This window comes from Culex pipiens, chromosome 2 (assembly GCF_016801865.2).
Source record: "Culex pipiens pallens isolate TS chromosome 2, TS_CPP_V2, whole genome shotgun sequence".
Classification (NCBI taxonomy): Eukaryota; Metazoa; Arthropoda; class Insecta; order Diptera; family Culicidae; genus Culex; species Culex pipiens.
In genome coordinates this window covers 208,888,142-208,905,322 of record NC_068938.1, presented here as the reverse complement: position 1 = coordinate 208,905,322, position 17,181 = coordinate 208,888,142, and the positions used below count along the sequence as shown (strand labels likewise).

Sequence of the window (17,181 nt, the reverse complement as noted above, 5' to 3'; positions counted from 1 at the left end):
ATGACCCTTTTTAGTATCAACCAAAACAGTTTTTCGAATATAATTTTTAAAGTACTGCACCAAACCGGATGAAATTAAAAAAAGACTTAAAGGACCTGATTGCGAATCTAAAAACATAGATCCGGACAAAATCGGTCGGGCCAGTTCCGAGAAAAGTGAGTGAGAAAAAAAATTCTACGTCCATCCACACGCACAGACATTTGCTCAGAATTTGATTCTGAGCCGATATGTATACGTAAAGGTATATCTTGGAAGCATATTTAAAAAGTTCAATTTTTGAGTGATTTTATAGCCTTGCCTCAGTGAGGTGAGGAAGGCAAAACGTTAATTGACCACCCTTTGGTGGTTGTTGCCTTCCTCATATTTAGAGGGTAATGCTATCCAAAATAGATACAAAAGGGCGGACCTTCAGATCTTTATAACTCAGGGCACTTATGTGCTTATAACTTTTGTCAGATCTTCAATCTTTTGAACTCGTTGTGTGTGGTGGGATGTTGATCATAAAAACACAAAAACCATCCTTTTTACAGTTTCCCGGACTTTTGCTAACATCGTTTTTTCAGCATAACTTTTGAAGTACCGTAAACTTGGGTGACTTTGATAGCCCGGGGTGACATTGATAGAAATTTGATTTGGCCACTAATTTTGATACATCCAATGTAACAGTCACATTTTTGCATATATGTTCGATAATAAGTTATCCCTTAATGCTTACATATTCAAAATTCTCAAAAACGATTAGATATTAATTTGACGGGCATTTGAAAAACCTATCAAAGTCACCCCGGACTATCAAAGTCACCCCAGTTTACGGTACTTAACTAAACTTTATAATGTTCAATAGCGACTTATGGGACCCCAAGACGGATCGAATAAGACCAAGACGGTCCAAAGCGGTTTAGTCAGTGCCGAGATAATCCAGTGCAAATTTGTTTGATCAACATCCCACCACACACACAGACATTTGCTCAGAATTTGAGTTATCGCGATTTTACGAAAAAAAAGTTTTGAAATCGTTGGTCATCGTCGATCATGGCCGTTCATCGTCACCAGCGACAGACACGGACGACGAAACAAAGAGAAACGCAAAAAGTAACTTTTCAAAAAAAATTTTCGTAAAATCGCGATAACTCGTGATGTTTATGAGCAAACCCCTTATGTCTATACATCAAAATTTTTGTAAGTGTCTGCTCTACAACTTTGTAGAACATTGTTACACTCTAAAAAATAACCCTGCAAAGTTAGAAAAAACACGAAATTTTAAAATGAAATTTTTTGTTCTAAATGAAAAAATTACCCTTCTGGGTCAATGTAGATTCGAAAAGTACATTAAATTTCCCATTAAATGACAGGTTCCAAAAAAATTTACAGTCGAGTAACGGAAAATGGGAGAATTTTTAAAACTTTTTTAGTGTTTTTTTCGATGAAAAATACGTTTTTTCGGAACTCTGAGTACGCCATCAAATCGGGCGTCTAATTTTACATAAAAGTCCCTTTGACACTAAATTTCTATCTCATCATCGTTTCAGGCTGCAAATTATTGAAAAACACCTCTTTTTTCGCATGTTCAAAAATGGATGGGGTCGTACCACCCCCCCAATTTTTTTTCAATAGTTGGCAACGTTACGTGAAACAAGTAAAATCATTAAACTCATCATTTTCTGAAAATGTATGAGTTCTTCTTCCCAATGCTTTTTTAGAGCTTTAAAATAGGTGACAAATTATCTCGATTTTTTAAGTGGGGTTGGGAGTTGTCTTGTTTCATAACTCAATGCATTTTTAATTATTTTGCAAAATTCGATTTTATTATGTTGAAAAGAAAACAAATCTGAATATAACTAGGGAAATGACTTAAGATGTACAATTAGGCCGATTTCAAATGTTAATCATGATAAAAAAAACGTTACTTATTCCACTTTAAGGTGGTTGGTGCCTTCGTCACATTCATGTTATATTATTTCATTTAATTTTTTTATAATTATCGATTTTACCAGAACAGCATTTTCAATTCTTTTTTACCAACTCTCCGAAATAAAGGAGAAAAGTTGGGGATGTAATTGAATTTAAAAGTGCTGATATGCCAACATTAGGTGCACGGTGGAATTGCATGCTGTCCCCCTAGTCTTAGTAAACAATGTCTTATGAGTTGTATATTTCAGTAAAAAGTTCGTGTAAATCTTTGTCGAGACAAAATGATGTATTCAGCAACATAATTAATACAGACTTTTTCCAGAAGAGACGCAGACACTGCTTAAGCAATGTGGCAACCGGGCGATACGCATGCAAGGGGGTGTGGCTGCCAATCCCCCGCGTGGTAAAACCAAAATCCCTACGCATGCTGCGCGACTCTCGCGCGTAAGCAAAAAGACCCGGCCTTTGAGGTTATGCAAAAATCACCCTTTTTGTAGCTGCAAAAAAAAACTTTTTCTTGGCATAACTTTAAAAGTACTTCACTAAACAGAATAAAATTTAATAGGGTCTCAGGGGACCCCAAAATGAACAGAATAAGGCGGATCCGGCCAAAATCGGTTCGGCCAGTTCTGAGATAATCGTTTGGAAAAAAAATCATGTCTACACACATCCCCACAGACATTTGTTCAGAATTTCTGAGTCGATAGGTATACGTGAAGGTATATCTAGGAGGTGTATTTAAGAAGTTCATTTTTCGAGTGATTTTATGGCCTTGCCTCAGTGAGGTGAGGAAGGCAAAACGTTTATAATTATAGTCGTTTTATATTTTATATTGGATTATTTAAAATGTTAAATAAAACAATCGGTACATTTTTTTACAGTGTACTTATTTTTTCCCTGAATTTTCCTAACTATATGACTATACTACCTATTCAGATTGTAGTATATTAAGATTCAATTTTTGACCCCTGTCTAATTTGTATAAAAAATTAGATGTCGCAAAATGGCTCCTTTGTTCATAGGGAAGGCCCCTACAGAGTTTAAGGCGAATAACAAAAATAGTGTTTCTCTTTTAATCTGTCATATAAATAAAAAAAATACTTCAAAAAAGCTGTTGTGCTGGATATTTTTAAAGAATTTTGTTGTGAGCTTGGAAAGATGAAAATCCATCAGTCGTATCAAAATATTTATTGTTGCGCATATATTTCATTTCCGGGGTTACATCTTATCGACTAGGTGCAATTACATTATAATGTGTTTTTCATAAGTTTTCCTTACTTCGTATAATGTATGAGATCTTGATTCTTGATAACTAAAACAAACCATCCATGTTGGTAGAACAAAAAACCTCAACTATTGCAGTAATTAACTAAAGTTTCACGTGTAATATGCCTATTTCTTTTGCTAAGAAGAAACCTTTGCGCGCTCCCGAACTCGCATAAAATGCGAATGACTTGTGAAAATTTCGACTAGAACAAATCAATTAAATAAAATAAAGAACAAATCGCAACGTTTGCGAAACAAAACGAAACTTGAATTGCACAATCATACTAAGCCTACACAGCAAAAAAAAGTTGAATTTTGGAATGTTGAAAATTTGGTAGGTTGAATATTACTCATTTTTTGAGTAATATTACTCAAAAAATGTGTAAAAATGTGAACCTGATGAATATTCATCAGAAACTGATGAAAATTCACCAATTCTTGATGTAATATTACACATTTATTTTGCCACAAGATCTGTCACCATTTCCTGATGAATATTACCATCATTTTTTTTTCTGTGTAATTGATGCTAAAATTTTAGATTACACTAATTATTCTTTTTCTTTAATTGAGTGAGGAATGCGGGGGAAAGACCTTCTCTACAAAAAGTCACGACACAATCGCACGCACAAAATGTTACTAATTTCAACCGATAGTCCGAGTAATTCAGGACATCATCTGCGACGCCGGCGGAATCGGATGGTACTGCGGCGGCTGAAGTTGCTGATTTGTGCTCTGCGGTGGCAGCTGTAGTTGGGGAGGTGGTCCTGGCTGGGGTTGTTGTTGCTGCTGCTGGGATTGACTGTTTCCGCGGGAAGACCCCGTTGTGGAGCCTCCTTCGGTTCCACCCTGTTGGGCCTGTATTTCGGCCTTCAGTCGGCGGGCAATGTGCGACCGGGTGTGCTTCCGGAGGTGGTCCTTGCGGTAGAAGCCTGCAATGAGGGTTGTGGTTAGGATTTGGGTAGAGATTTTGAGGTTAGGTTCTTTACCTTTTCCACACTCCTGGCAGATATGTCTCTTCTCTCCGGAATGAATTACGATATGAAGCGTCAACTGTTCCTTGCGCTTAAAGGCCTAAAAAGTGCAAAGTTATTAATTCAAATTTAGTACTTAATAAAAAAACCAACCTTCATGCAAATCGTACAGACGAACGGTCGTTCCGGGTTGTGGCTCTGCTTGTGACGCGTTAGGTGGTCCTTCCGTTTGAGCGCGGCGTTGCAAATGTCGCAAATAAATCGACGCTCCAGGTTGTGCCCAATCAGATGTTGCTCGAGCAGTTCCCGCTCCGGGTAGGCCATCTGGCACTCGGGACACAGGAACAGCGGGCTGCCGTCCAGGGCGGTTCGTACCTGGATCTCGCCCGGTTTCGGTCGGGGCTTGCGCTCCTTCGGGGGCTTTTTCTTCTTTTTCTTTTTCTTCTTGTCGCCGGGGGCTCCGTTGGTGGCGGTGCCGTTCACGGGACCGGAACTGGAGGTGGGTCCTAGAAGTGAAAAGTAGATTTTTTTATTTTTTTATTAGTTAAAGCCAATGCAGATTTTATTTAAAGGTTTTAGGGGACAAAACCAAACTTTTCAGGATAAAAATCATTGAAAAAGGTTATACAATCGAAGAGCTACACCCAAACGAAAAATATATCTCAAAATCTGCAACAGTGGATTTGCTGCAGAAAATGTTATATTTTATTACATTTTTTGCAGCAAGCCCATAGATCATTTTTGCCCGCGTGTAAACACGTCAGCGATCTGCAGTTCTCACCAACACATAGAATGCTGGCGCGTCCCCGAGCAACACTCTAGAGAGAACATTATGTTCGCGCTCTGTCCTTCACCATTCATCAAGCGTCCATGGCGCGGTGGTAGCGTGTCGGATCAGCAACCTAGAAGTTGATGGTTCAATCCTCGTTCTGTTAAGATTTTTTTTCTGCAATACAATCAATCTGCCGTCGGTAATGTCGATAATTGTCGGTAACGGGCAAAAATGTCATACCCCTATATCGCAAAAAATGCATGAGGACAGTTTTCATGCAGATTCTGATATACTTTCATGCCGCCATGCATCAAAATCATGCGACCGCCGGTTGGGTGTAAAAAGTGTCTCATGATGAAAAATGGATGAAAATAAAAATTATTGACCCTCCAATGCATAATTTTTACTTCTCTTGTTTTATGTTTCTTATAACATTTGTAGTTTTTTAATTTCTATTTATCCATGTTTTTGATAGTATTTGGCTTATTTTATCTCCTCTTATCATAACTTTTTTTTCAGTTTTTCAAGTTATTTTCATTACTTTTTAATTTTTTTTACTTGTTTTTCATATTTTCTGCTCACCCAACCGGCGGTCGCATGATTGTGATACATGGCGGCATGAAAGTATATCAGAATCTGCATGAAATCTGTCCTCATGCATTTTTTGCGATATAGGGGTATGACATTTTTGCCCGTTACCGACAATTATCGACATTACCGACGGCTGATTGATTGTATTGCAGAAAAAAAAATCTTAACAGAACGAGGATTGAACCATCAACTTCTAGGTTGCTGATCCGAAACGCTACCACCGCGCCATGGACGCTTGATGAATGGTGAGGGACAGAGCGCGAACATAATGTGCTTTCTAGAGTGTTGCTCGGGGACGCGCCAGCATTCTATGTGTTGGTGAGAACTGCAGATCGCTGACGTGTTTACACGCGGGCAAAAATGATCTATGGGCTTGCTGCAAAAAATGTAATAAAATATAACATTTTTTGCAGCAAATCCACTGTTGCAGATTTTGAGATATATTTTTCGTTTGGGTGTAGTTTATAAAAAATAAAGGTGAGAACACAGATCGGAAAAGAATGGAAAACTCAAAATGAAATTTGTAATAACTTCAGAAAAACGAAAATCTTCATAAATTATTTCTTAAAAATATCCAAAATACCTTTAAAAAAATATGAAAACATGCTTTTATTAAATCAGTTTGTTTTTTTCAATAGCAGTTTGATTTACAAATTTTAAGCATCCATGCAAAAAAAAAACGCTGTAAGCAAACATCTTAACTGATTCACATTTTCTTGCCATTAAAAATCAATAAACTATTTTATTTGTTTATTTTTGTAAACATGGACGAGGGAACAAACTTTTCATACAGTTGAAATGAGCTATTAAATTATTCAATAATGTTAATATCTCACAGAAACGTACAAAGACTTCGGGAAATAATGAATTTTTGTTTTTTTTTTTTGTACGCCAGCAAGTCAATTTCAACAAACCTTTTGTCGTACAAATTTCAATACTTTTCTGGGAGGTGATCGGACAAAAATATCATGTTTTGATCTAAAATGTAATCTTAATACAAGATTTTTGGTCGATGTTATGGCATCGCGAAAGTTGTAGTGTAAAATGGCAAAGTACAATTTTTTATAATCCAATCTCACCCCCCAGTAAAAAGAAACCACTTTTAACCAAATCTACCAATTTTTTAACTCCCCTTTGACGGGAAATTGGGAACGCCGGAAAAAAGTCGGAAATTGTGATTTTTTGTGTTAAAGTCGGAAAAAGTCGGAAATAGGATTTTATAAATATTTTCAAATTTTTGAAGAATTTTCAAATATTTTGTACAGATTATAAATCAATCATACTAGCAGGCCAAGGATTGATACCTAAGAGCATGCAATAGAGGAGAAAAGCAACTCGCGACAAAATTTTGAGGCTAGGAATTTTGACAGGTATGATTTTCATAAAGTATTCGCCTCCTTTTCTCTCTCACAAAAAAACTGGGGACAAGGTAGCTGTCAAACTAGGCCAAAATGTTAAAGTCACTCACAAAATGAACTTTGAGTGATTTGAGTTCATTTCTGACGTCACGATTTTCTCCCCTATGGCACTGACCTTGTTGCGTGCTCTTCTATTGACGTCCACGTAAGGAACATCCTGGAAGGAACGTAACTAACTACATCCGTAGTTCTGTTAGATCATCCGAATTATCTTGATCAGAACAGTATAGCTCTGGTTCCTTGCGAGTGTCCTATTTTCTTACCTCCACGTTGGCTTGGTTTTCATGATGACCTAGCTGGTGGCCTGTGGAAACGGATCGTAAACCTTTGACCACCGCGGGTCAGAGTCGAGACGGCTAAAAGAAAGGGGCGCGACAATGTGGGAAAGGGAAGTAATTTGTGATTGTAGACGGTATTGTTTTGATTCGCAGTATGTTGAGTCAACTGCTGTGGATGTACCTGAAACATCGCACAATGGGGTTTCTCTTATCTTCATTCTCAGCTACCACCTATCTCCTATTTTTATTTTGCTCTACTGATTCGTTCTTCACCACTAATTCTTCTGTTTACCATTTGGTTTTGATTTTATTAACTCTTGATTCTCGTATCTCTCAATGCTTGTCACTCTTTTTTTCCAAATAATGCTGCTTTAACAAACTGTGTGTTTTCTTTAAAATAAACCTTCCCCTAATGTACTAGTGATACCTAGTCTAAATATCATTTGCCTATTCTTTGTTGATTTACTTCTTTATTTATTCATTTGAATAATTTTTTATCTTGCCCATCATAACAATAATCTAAGCTTGTTTGTTATTTCTATTTATTAACTATTGCCTATTTCTAAATCTACTACATCAAGCTTATTCTTTTTATTTTTTAACACACAATTATGATTCTCTTACTATTGCTTCTTTATAAAGTATATTCTCCTTTACTGTCTATTGTTTTCTAACAAGTGAGGTTCGAGCCCTTACTCAATTTATGGAATGATTGAAGGAATAACACAAATACTACTATTGTACATTTGCTAAATTTTTATAAAATGCTTAGGTCCAGAAAATTGTAACAAAACACCGCGACATAAGAAATATCAACAGATAAACACGACTTAACATTAGGGAATATTTCAGGAGAAAACAATACACAGTAAAATAACAATTAGTTTTTGAATTCAAACTAAAATAAAACAGATTTTGCTTTAATGAAAATTGATAGGCACACTATAAATGATTAGGCGCTTATACTTACATCAAACCCTACGTAATGTACCACCCCCGGCCGAGTTAAAATGCCTAACCGGAAAAGAAGGTGTGCATGCCTGGCACGAACACTCAAAGCGTGTTCTAGCGTGCTGCTCGTACTGACTCAGAGCAAGGGTGAGATGTAGGTGTAAGGGCAGTGCGTGTTTGTCGGGAACCTGGTGCATAAGATCGGTCAAGGCCCGTTCTTACACTGAAAATTGCGAATTGCGAATTCAGGCTAAGATTATCGAAGTACAAATTCATATTTTAATGATTTTTTCCAATGGAAAAAACATATTTTTTTTAAACTAAGGTACACTTCTATAACTCTACCTTAATTTCAAAACTTCATAACAAATTTAAAACTTCTTGATTGGTGTAGAACGTTAACACAAGTTCTTCAATAATTTGAAACGCTGAAAAATTAATAAAATCATGTTTTCAGCCTATTTAATCATTTTTCTTAAAAAAATAAATAAATTGAAGAATAACATTTAAATAATTTTATTCTGTCTTTGCCGCCCTTACAGGTAAAACCGAGGGAAAAAAATATATGCATGGAAATTAGAATGAACCATGAAATTTGATATTTTGTGACGATTTCATTATATTTCAAGTGACGAATTACCTCTCTAGGTTAAAGTCACGTTAATAAAATAAACATCAACATTATATTTCAAAGGTTGATTGCTTGAGCTTTCTCTGAATCAAATTATAAAGGTTTAAATATTCTTTTTTCAACTTTCTTTTTTTAGCAACAGTATCAAAAATCAGATGTTTAAAAAAAATCTATTTCAAATCTTGTACCGAGGTTGATGTTGACCCAATTATTAACAGTTTTTGATTAATTGCAATCACTCTTTGAATAAAAAACTAACTTAATCCACCTATGTGGTTGGAGCCTTCCTCACTCATTACCACCATTGCTGATATGATGGGGTTGTACACAAATTTCATATCATATCTCATATCTCGAGACAGGGTTGCCAGATCTTCAATTTTTTGGACTCGTTGGAAAGGTTTTTTGATAACCTAACCAACGATGGGTCGGATGGTGGATCCGGACATAGTTTACATACATTTAAGTGAGATCCGGATTTATGTGAAAACACATTTTTATACATAACTTTTGAACTACTTATCGAAACTTCAATCTGTATAAAACTCGATCTATGGGACCCTAAACCAAGTCGAATGCAACAGGTTCGGGTCAAATCGGTTCAGCCAGTGCCGAGAAACATGAGCTAGTTTGTTGGTCACATACATACATACACACACACATACACACAGACATTTGTTCAGTTTTCGATTCTGAGTCGATATGTATACATGAAGGTGGGTCTACGACGTTTTTATACAAAGTTCATTTTTAGAGCAGGATTATAGCCTTACCTCAGTGAGGAAGGCAAAACGTTTATTATTTGAGGTTCTGTAACAATCGGGAATTCAGAAATTGGTTTTGAGTGGCCACCCTGATAAAAAGCAAATTGCCAAATAACAGTGTTTTTGAAATTTTTATTTTTTAATAAATTTAGTTCTTAATTCGTCATGAGTCAAAGTACATAATTTTTTTTAAAAATATGCACTATTAATTCAATTTTCAATGTCGAAAATCAGACAAAAGTTTCATTTTTTTCAGAATGAAAAATTAACAACAGTGTTTATTTTTTTTTAACTTCATGAAAAAAATATATTCGAAACCAGGACAAAATTTTGTTTATGTTATCATTGAAATTTCGCCAAAATTCAAAATATTAAGATATAGAGATGGTGTCATTTTTTTCAATTGTGGATATGGATTTAGGGCCCAGAAATAGTAAATTGAAATGAAAAATGAATCACGATATGGAAAATGCTTCTAAAACAACGTGTAGAAAACCTTTCATTGATTGATGCTTTCTGGATCAAGATTTGATTGTTTTTCAAAAACAAACATGGCCACCTAATGCCTTTTAGAGCCTTAAACTGGTTCAAATGTGCTAAAACGATTATCAAGGAAAGGAAAATAAATTCTAAATTGTTTTCAATTCTTCAAATGTCTATTTTCATTGAAATTTCGCAGTTTTACGAAAAAAATAAACTCTTTGTGTCCTCTTTTTTACCGAGAAGAAGGATTTTTAATTAATTGAAAAAAAGTACTTTAAAAAGCATTACACAATTGTACCGAAGTCTTGCAATAATTGATTCTTAAAAAAAAAAAACAAAGTTTTTAAGTTTTCTATAATTCAAATTATTTTGCAATGAGCTTAACCCTACTTAGGCTTCATCCATAAAGTACGTCACGCTAAAATCAGCCAAAATTTACCCCCCCTCCCCCCCTTTGTCACGCTTTTCCTATACTTATTACACGCAATGTCACACTTGCTCATACCCCCCCTCCCCCCCTAGAGCGTGACATACTTTATGGATGACGCCTTAAACTTATCTTGAAGGGGAGGGTGACATAAACTTTGACAACATATTTGCAACGACCTCGATAAAAAATTTTTTTCTTTACTTCAGCAAAACCAAAAGCATTCAATTTTTAAACCTTTTTTAAGAAATTTCCAACTAACCTTGCTGTCCATGCTGCTGCTGCCCTTGCCCTTGTCCGCCAGGTTGTCCCAAAATGTTGGCAATGGTTTGCGTCGCCGGGATAATCATCCCATTGCCATGCTGCTGCTGTCCGTTACCATTCTGTCCCATATCCAGCGCAGACGGATTCTGCGTTTCCTTCTTGATATTCTCGGCCGAGTACTTGAGGAAGTGGTGCAACGAGAGGGGCAGTGCCGTTCCTGGCAGGTGGGACAGGTAATCCGCCACGGATGCCCCGGGGGCTAGGGTTTGCCAGCTGCTCGGGTTCTGCAGGACACGTTTGCTGTCCGCTTGCTGGAGCAGGGCCGTGATGTCCTGGCTGAGTTCCTGAGGCGATTGGACGGGCCCTGACGAGGTGGTGCTCACGGCCGTCGTTTGTCCCGGGTACATGTTGCGCTGCTTGTGGTCGTTCGGATCCGACGACGAGTGCTGGCTGTACGGAATCGAGTACTGGCCGCTGGTCGTCGTGGCCGGAGCGCTGGTCACGTTCGTGTGGCCGTTGTACTTGTGGCCCTGGTTGAAGTGCGAGTTCACGTTCGACTGGATGGTGTGATATCGATTGTTCGAGTCGTGGTTCGTCGACGACGGGACACTTGTGACCAGTCCACCCGCGCTGGCAAACTGATGAATCCCCGGGATGGTCCCCGGGAAGTGAGTCCCGAACGGTGAAAAGTTCATCTTGGATGCTGCAAAAAAAAAAGAAAACGAAGAATTCCATTATAGAACACACCTACTTTAGTTTGCCCAGCACCAACTTTTTCCAAACGCCTTCATCGTGACCAGCGAGCAACAAACGGGTGTTTCTTCCGGGAAGGCTTATCGTAAAATGCCTTCCTGCCTGCGCCCAAAAATGTTCTTCTTCGATCCCGTCCTCGGCCCGACCCCCCGAAAAAAGGGATCTAAATATATACTTCATTCAAGAGTTTTTCCGAGTTCGGTTCGCTCGTTTTTCCATTTTTTTTTCTTCTTCGAAGCCCAGACACCCACTCTTCTTTCCTTTAGCGGAGATCTCCGGAAGGAGTGGGAATTGGTGGGGTGAGGGAAAAGGTTGAATATAGTAAAAATTGTGTAGGAGTTGGGGTGGGGTTGGAGTGAGGAAAAGCGTAGGGAAGGGAGAGGGGGAGATTGAAAGGAAACGGGCAGGTACCCAGAAATCCCCATTTCCCATGTTCCGCCCACTCTTGCTCTTAGTTTTTCGACAGTCCCGGGAGGCTGAGGAAGCCTGGGAAATTGTTTATCACAAGTACAAGGTTGAGACAGTGTTTGCGGATCAATTTGGTTGACCTTTGCTGACATGTAAATTTTGGATTAATAATGCGGTGGAATGAGTGAAACATAATGTTGATGAACAAATTTTTAAAAACTAACCCTAAAAATTCGAGACATACTAAAAATATTTTATTAGAAAAAAACAATGCTCCGAACTTAGAACAAGCAGAAATTGTCAAATTACGGAAGCAGCGATTCAAGAATCATCATCAAAAACAAAATCTTTTGATGCTCATCTAGAGAAAAAATCGGAATGGAGCATGACCCTCCTCTCACGCGCACGAAAGATCGGTAAAAGAAATCTACTACTACACTTACAGGTAAAACGTCACACGTCGAAAATGACCTGTCACTTTTTGTAGATGGGCGATATGTGTAAACAAAACGAAGTAAATAATTTAAAGTGGCGGTAAAAAGAAAATTCACAAAAAATCCTAACTGATTGATTTTTTTTTCGGGAAGCGATTCTCTTTTGCGTGTAGGGAGCGGCCGTGGCTGACTGGTTACGGTATTCGCTTTGTAAGCGAATGGTTCTGGGTTCGATTCCCATCTGTTCCCAACGAGAAAGTTAAGAACACAATAATTTGAAATAATGAATATGAACGAAAAATCAAAGTCGCTCGCGGCGGGGTTCGATCCCCCGTCCTTTGGATTGGTAAGCAAAAATGTTAAACACTAGGCCATGACGACTTGGTGAGCGTGGACTGGAATTAGGAATACTGTTACAGAGAGCGAGTTGTGGCGCTATAACCACGACAAATAGTGTCCAGGGCATTCGTGGAAATACAATGTCCCATCCCAGAGGGTCCCGGAGTACCAAACCTTCTTAGCATGGTGCTCCCAACGAATACAACCAAATCTCGGAGCGTATGGTGGTGTGTCCCCACGCTTCTTCCTCCCCTGTCGATTCAGAATTGTGTTGTTGTTCGAACACTCAGTGCTCAAACTCAACCCAATTACGAGTCATCTCTGCGATACGGCTTTACGCAGTAGGCCTGGCCGCTTTAACGCTTGTGATGTTTCAATGCATTCTAATGCAATGGCGCACTACAAATGTTAATAAATGACAAGAAGAGTGCTAGGCGTCATCTAACCTAAGGCACTCTCCAGGATCCCTTCGAAAGATTGGCTGCGCTAGGGTCTGATTAGATTAGATTAGATTAGAGAAGCGATTCTCTTTTGCGTGTTTCGCAAAAAAAAAAAAACAATGTCAAATACAAACTTGAAACCTATCCATACAAAATATGGGATTTCCTGATAGATTTGGTGTCTCCAGCAAAATTGTAGGAAAAAAGGAGCTCACGGTATAAATCTTTATTATTTGTTTAACATTTATCGGATAAACTTGATTTTGATAATCATTACCCAATTCGTTTTTTTTTATTTTTTATTTGTTTTTTTATGGATTTTTTTTAAGGTGACTTGTAAATTAACCTTCTACAACCCAATCCGCCTCTAGGCCGGTTTCGATCTAAAAATTCGCCAAAAAAACATTTTTCATCCAATTTTGATGTTTAAAGAAGAACTCATCAAATTTAAGAAAATTTTGGGGTTGGAAGTTTCACTTGTTTTCCTAACATTTCCTATATGTTTTGTAAAAATAACTAAAAAGTACTGAAGTGAAATGGTGATAAGGCAATTTTATATTTTTCAAATCATCGTCAGGTTGAAAAAAAATACAAGAGCTGAGAAAATTCCATCCATTTTTTTTCAATTTTTTCAAATGTTAGTCGTGATTTTGTAATTCTGAAAATATTTTTTTTAAGATGAGAAAATTTACAAAGGTTTTATATTTCAATTCAATTCAATTCTGTTTATTTCTTTAGTTATCGGTTAACAATAGTTTTTGTAAGTGCAGTACAGAGTTTTGGGGGATCCTTACCCTAGTTATAGGGATTTTGATTCATTTCTTTCTTCTAACATTCTCAAAACATTTTTTTTAATTTGTAGCTTGGATGAGTCCATTGGCTATTTACATAGTTTTGCTTGAAATAAAAAAAAGTTGAAAGTCTATGTTAACATTTTAAAATAGCCAAACATTCAATATTACGCCGTTTTAAAATGTTAGCCTTGATAAAAAAAATCAAAATATTTTTTTCGAAAAGATCTGAAAATTTAACGAATGTTTCATGTTTGAACATAGAAAATCCTAATGGTCCGATTTAAAAAATGTCATTTTTTTCTGGGGTCAACTGTGGCTGTTTTTTTCACTAACATTTCCTATATGTTTTGTATGCAGTAATTTTTGTAATGTCTCAGACTAGACCTCTACGCATTTTTTTACAATATAAATGACTATGGTAGCGTTCTATAGCAGAAAATGTGAAAAACAAGCAAAACAAGCAAGCACAAAGCTGCTGTAAAAACATGAAAAAACTAATAAGTCAAAAATAACGATTAGAGGTGGTAGAATAAGCCTAATACTATCAAAAACAAACATAAACTTAACATGATAAATGCAAATAAAAATACTAAAATTGTTATAAGAGAAACCAAAATCAAGAGAAGTAGAGTTTTTTGTAAAACAAAAGTTTCTTAAAATTACCTCCTAAATACGGGAAAAATAAAAAAAATTGATGAAAAAAGCTTGGACAGTAGAGGGTTTAAAAACGTGTGAAAATATTTCCATCAATCCTTTTTGGATGTAAAATGTAAATTGACAATCAAAAATTACTGAAGTGAAATTTTGATCAGGCAAAGTTATAATCAACTAGATATTTTTTATATTTTTCAAATCATCGTCAAGTTGAAAAAAAAGTGTTTAAATGTTAGCTGTGATTTGGTAATTCTGAAAAAAAAATTAAGATGAGAAAATTTACAAAGGTTTGAAATATATTTAAAATTTAAAATCTGATCGATAGTTTCCAAGGTATTGTCATTTATAAAATTAAGGCTCATTAGGTAGCGTTTGAAAATATTAGTTTCAGTGGTGGACGAATATGGACATTGCTATAACGAAAATTAAAATACCTAATTAAAAATTCATAAAAGTACTTTTTGATTCCAACTTCAATTTTACATCCAAAAATTATTTATGAGAGTTTGTTTATTTTTTTTCTTGTAACATTTTTTTAAAGTTGTAGCGTGGACGAGTCAATTGGCTATTTACATTGCTTTGCTTGCATTAAGAAAAAGTCGAAAGAATTCAGCATTAAATAAAAAGGTCCAACATACATTTTTTTTTGCTTTTTTGGTGTTTCTGAAAAGCAAAAAATTAAAATTTTGATTGTTGGAAATTTTTATTTTCCCTATGACCTACAAGTCTCCATACAATTTGACAGCTAAGCATACAAAAATGTTTTGTAAACATTCGAAAATCTGTAACTCTTGAAAAAAAATTCTGATCGATTTGGCGTCTTCGGCAAAGTAGGTTAAGTCCTTAAAAAATTAAAATAACTTTATATTATTAAAAGTTGATTTCCCAAAACCCTTATTGTAAGATTTGTTCAAAAGTGCACTGTTCCCGAATATTCTGAATTTTCCGGTTTTTCTAAATAGTGCCTTTAAGTTACCACATATGAATTCTTTTTTCTTCAAAAAGCTGAGGAAATTTCCTATAATTCGTAGAAGATTCATTGAATATTGGTCTACTCGTTCCTGAGATACAACAACTCAAATTTTAAGAAACAATAAAATTTAAGTTTTTAAGTTTCACTCAAACTGCACTCAATTTTTAAATACCGATATCTCTGAATAAATAATCAGATTTTCAACATTAAGAATAAACATAAGAATTTTTTGTGTCTTTACGAAAAGAATATTTTGAAAATGTTGGAATCAGGACTAAAATTGCAAAAAGGTCAAAAATTCAATATTAATATTCAATATTAATTTTGGAAAGTTTAAAAACCAAGCTTTTTTTTCTAAAAGATCACGTTTTTTTGCTATTGAATTCAATTGATTGTGCTAGCAACAACTAACAAATAAAAGATGAAAAGAGAAATGTTTGAAATGATGCATTTTAGTATTTCTTAGCCATTTTGTTTGGTCTAATTAACATATCACGTTAATGTGTATAAAAGCCCAGCTGACAAAACAATACTACACGCGCTTCAAACTTTCAAAACTAAACGTCAATTTCACTCAACCGAACGGTAATTTGAACTACGCTTCAATATATAAAACTATTTAATTCAATTTTGTCTCTGAAAAAAAAAAACAACATCCCCACCCTCCCACACAAATCCAGTCACAATTTTTCGCAGCAGCAAATCTTCCAAAAACTCTGACTACTACGCCGTACCCACCCTCTATCGACCCGCTTCCCACATCACCTCCCCCTATCGACCGCTTTTCCGGGAGGGGGGAAGGGAACCCCCAAACCCGTAGCAGGAGGGGGAGGGAAGGGTCGCTTGACGAAAACCACCAGCCACGCAATTTTCCCACTTTGCCCCTCAGTCAGTCAGTTACGACGTAGTAAAACCCCCGAGCCCACCCACCGAAAAACACTCAACCCAAAACTTCCATTAGCAGGACGAAGAAGATGGTGGTCGGAGGGTCGTCGTCGTCGCCGTTCAGAACAAAGCCACCACCGCACCACGGTCGTGTCGTGTTCGAGGACGTGGAAAGAGAAAATGGTGGATGGAGTCAGTGCGGCGGTGGCGGAGCAGATTCACTTTCACTTTTTCTGCCCACCCAAGGTTTTCCCGGAAGGGCGCGCGCGGAAAATTCAAAACAAAATCCCTTTCCCCCCTGAACCCCAGTTCAAGAACCCGGGCTCGAACCCTTTACCGTGGGGGTGGGGAGAGGACACTTACCGAACTTTTTTTTTCTTCCTTTCTGCTGATCCTGGACCACTTTTTTTCTGGTAATCCACAAAAGCTGGCAGCGGACGAGGAGTATTCCTGAAGATATTGCAGCGCACTAAAGCTGAACACACACTCGTTCTAGACGGGGACCGGCGGCCTCATCCTGCCAGGATGTCGTCACCACTCGGAATGAGGAGGGTTGTGCGTCCACGCGCGCGCCTCACTCCTGGAGCACCGACGTCGGCGTCGGTCGTCGTCGAATGTTGTGTGAGTGTGGGCATCGCAGGGATTCGCTGCTAGGAGTCAGGAGTAGGAGTGCAAAGGAGAGACAATTAAATGTGCTCCTACGGGAGAGGAGGATGGAGTGAGCAAATAAAAAGTAAGAACACAAGCTGGACTTTATTATTATCGATTAAA

At 37.0% G+C, this 17,181-nt stretch overlaps 1 protein-coding gene across 2 annotated transcripts; it reads right to left on the bottom strand.

The window, feature by feature from the left end:
* Positions 1-3,084: 3,084 nt before the first annotated feature.
* On the bottom strand, positions 3,085-16,998 carry LOC120421553 (zinc finger and BTB domain-containing protein 49). Of its 2 annotated transcripts, none has more exons than XM_052708582.1 (5): positions 16,774-16,998; positions 10,729-11,433; positions 4,305-4,657; positions 4,167-4,251; positions 3,085-4,109 (listed from the first exon to the last, which is right to left on the bottom strand). In XM_052708582.1, the coding sequence occupies exons 2-5, from the start codon at positions 11,423-11,425 to the stop codon at positions 3,844-3,846; spliced, it is 1,401 nt and encodes a 466-aa protein (XP_052564542.1). In that variant the 5' UTR covers positions 11,426-11,433; positions 16,774-16,998; the 3' UTR covers positions 3,085-3,843. The 2 variants fall into 2 exon arrangements, with proteins under 2 accessions (XP_052564542.1, XP_039440715.1); XM_039584781.2 differs by lacking the exon at positions 16,774-16,998 and adding an exon at positions 11,503-11,637.
* Positions 16,999-17,181: the final 183 nt, after the last annotated feature.

Coding starts and splice junctions, on each gene's coding strand:
- LOC120421553 (XM_039584781.2), bottom strand. Junction 4,658..10,728: donor GCAGCAGCATGGACAGCAAG/GTTAGTTGGAAA, acceptor TTTCACTTCTAG/GACCCACCTCCAGTTCCGGT. Junction 4,252..4,304: donor TCTGTACGATTTGCATGAAG/GTTGGTTTTTTT, acceptor TGCACTTTTTAG/GCCTTTAAGCGCAAGGAACA.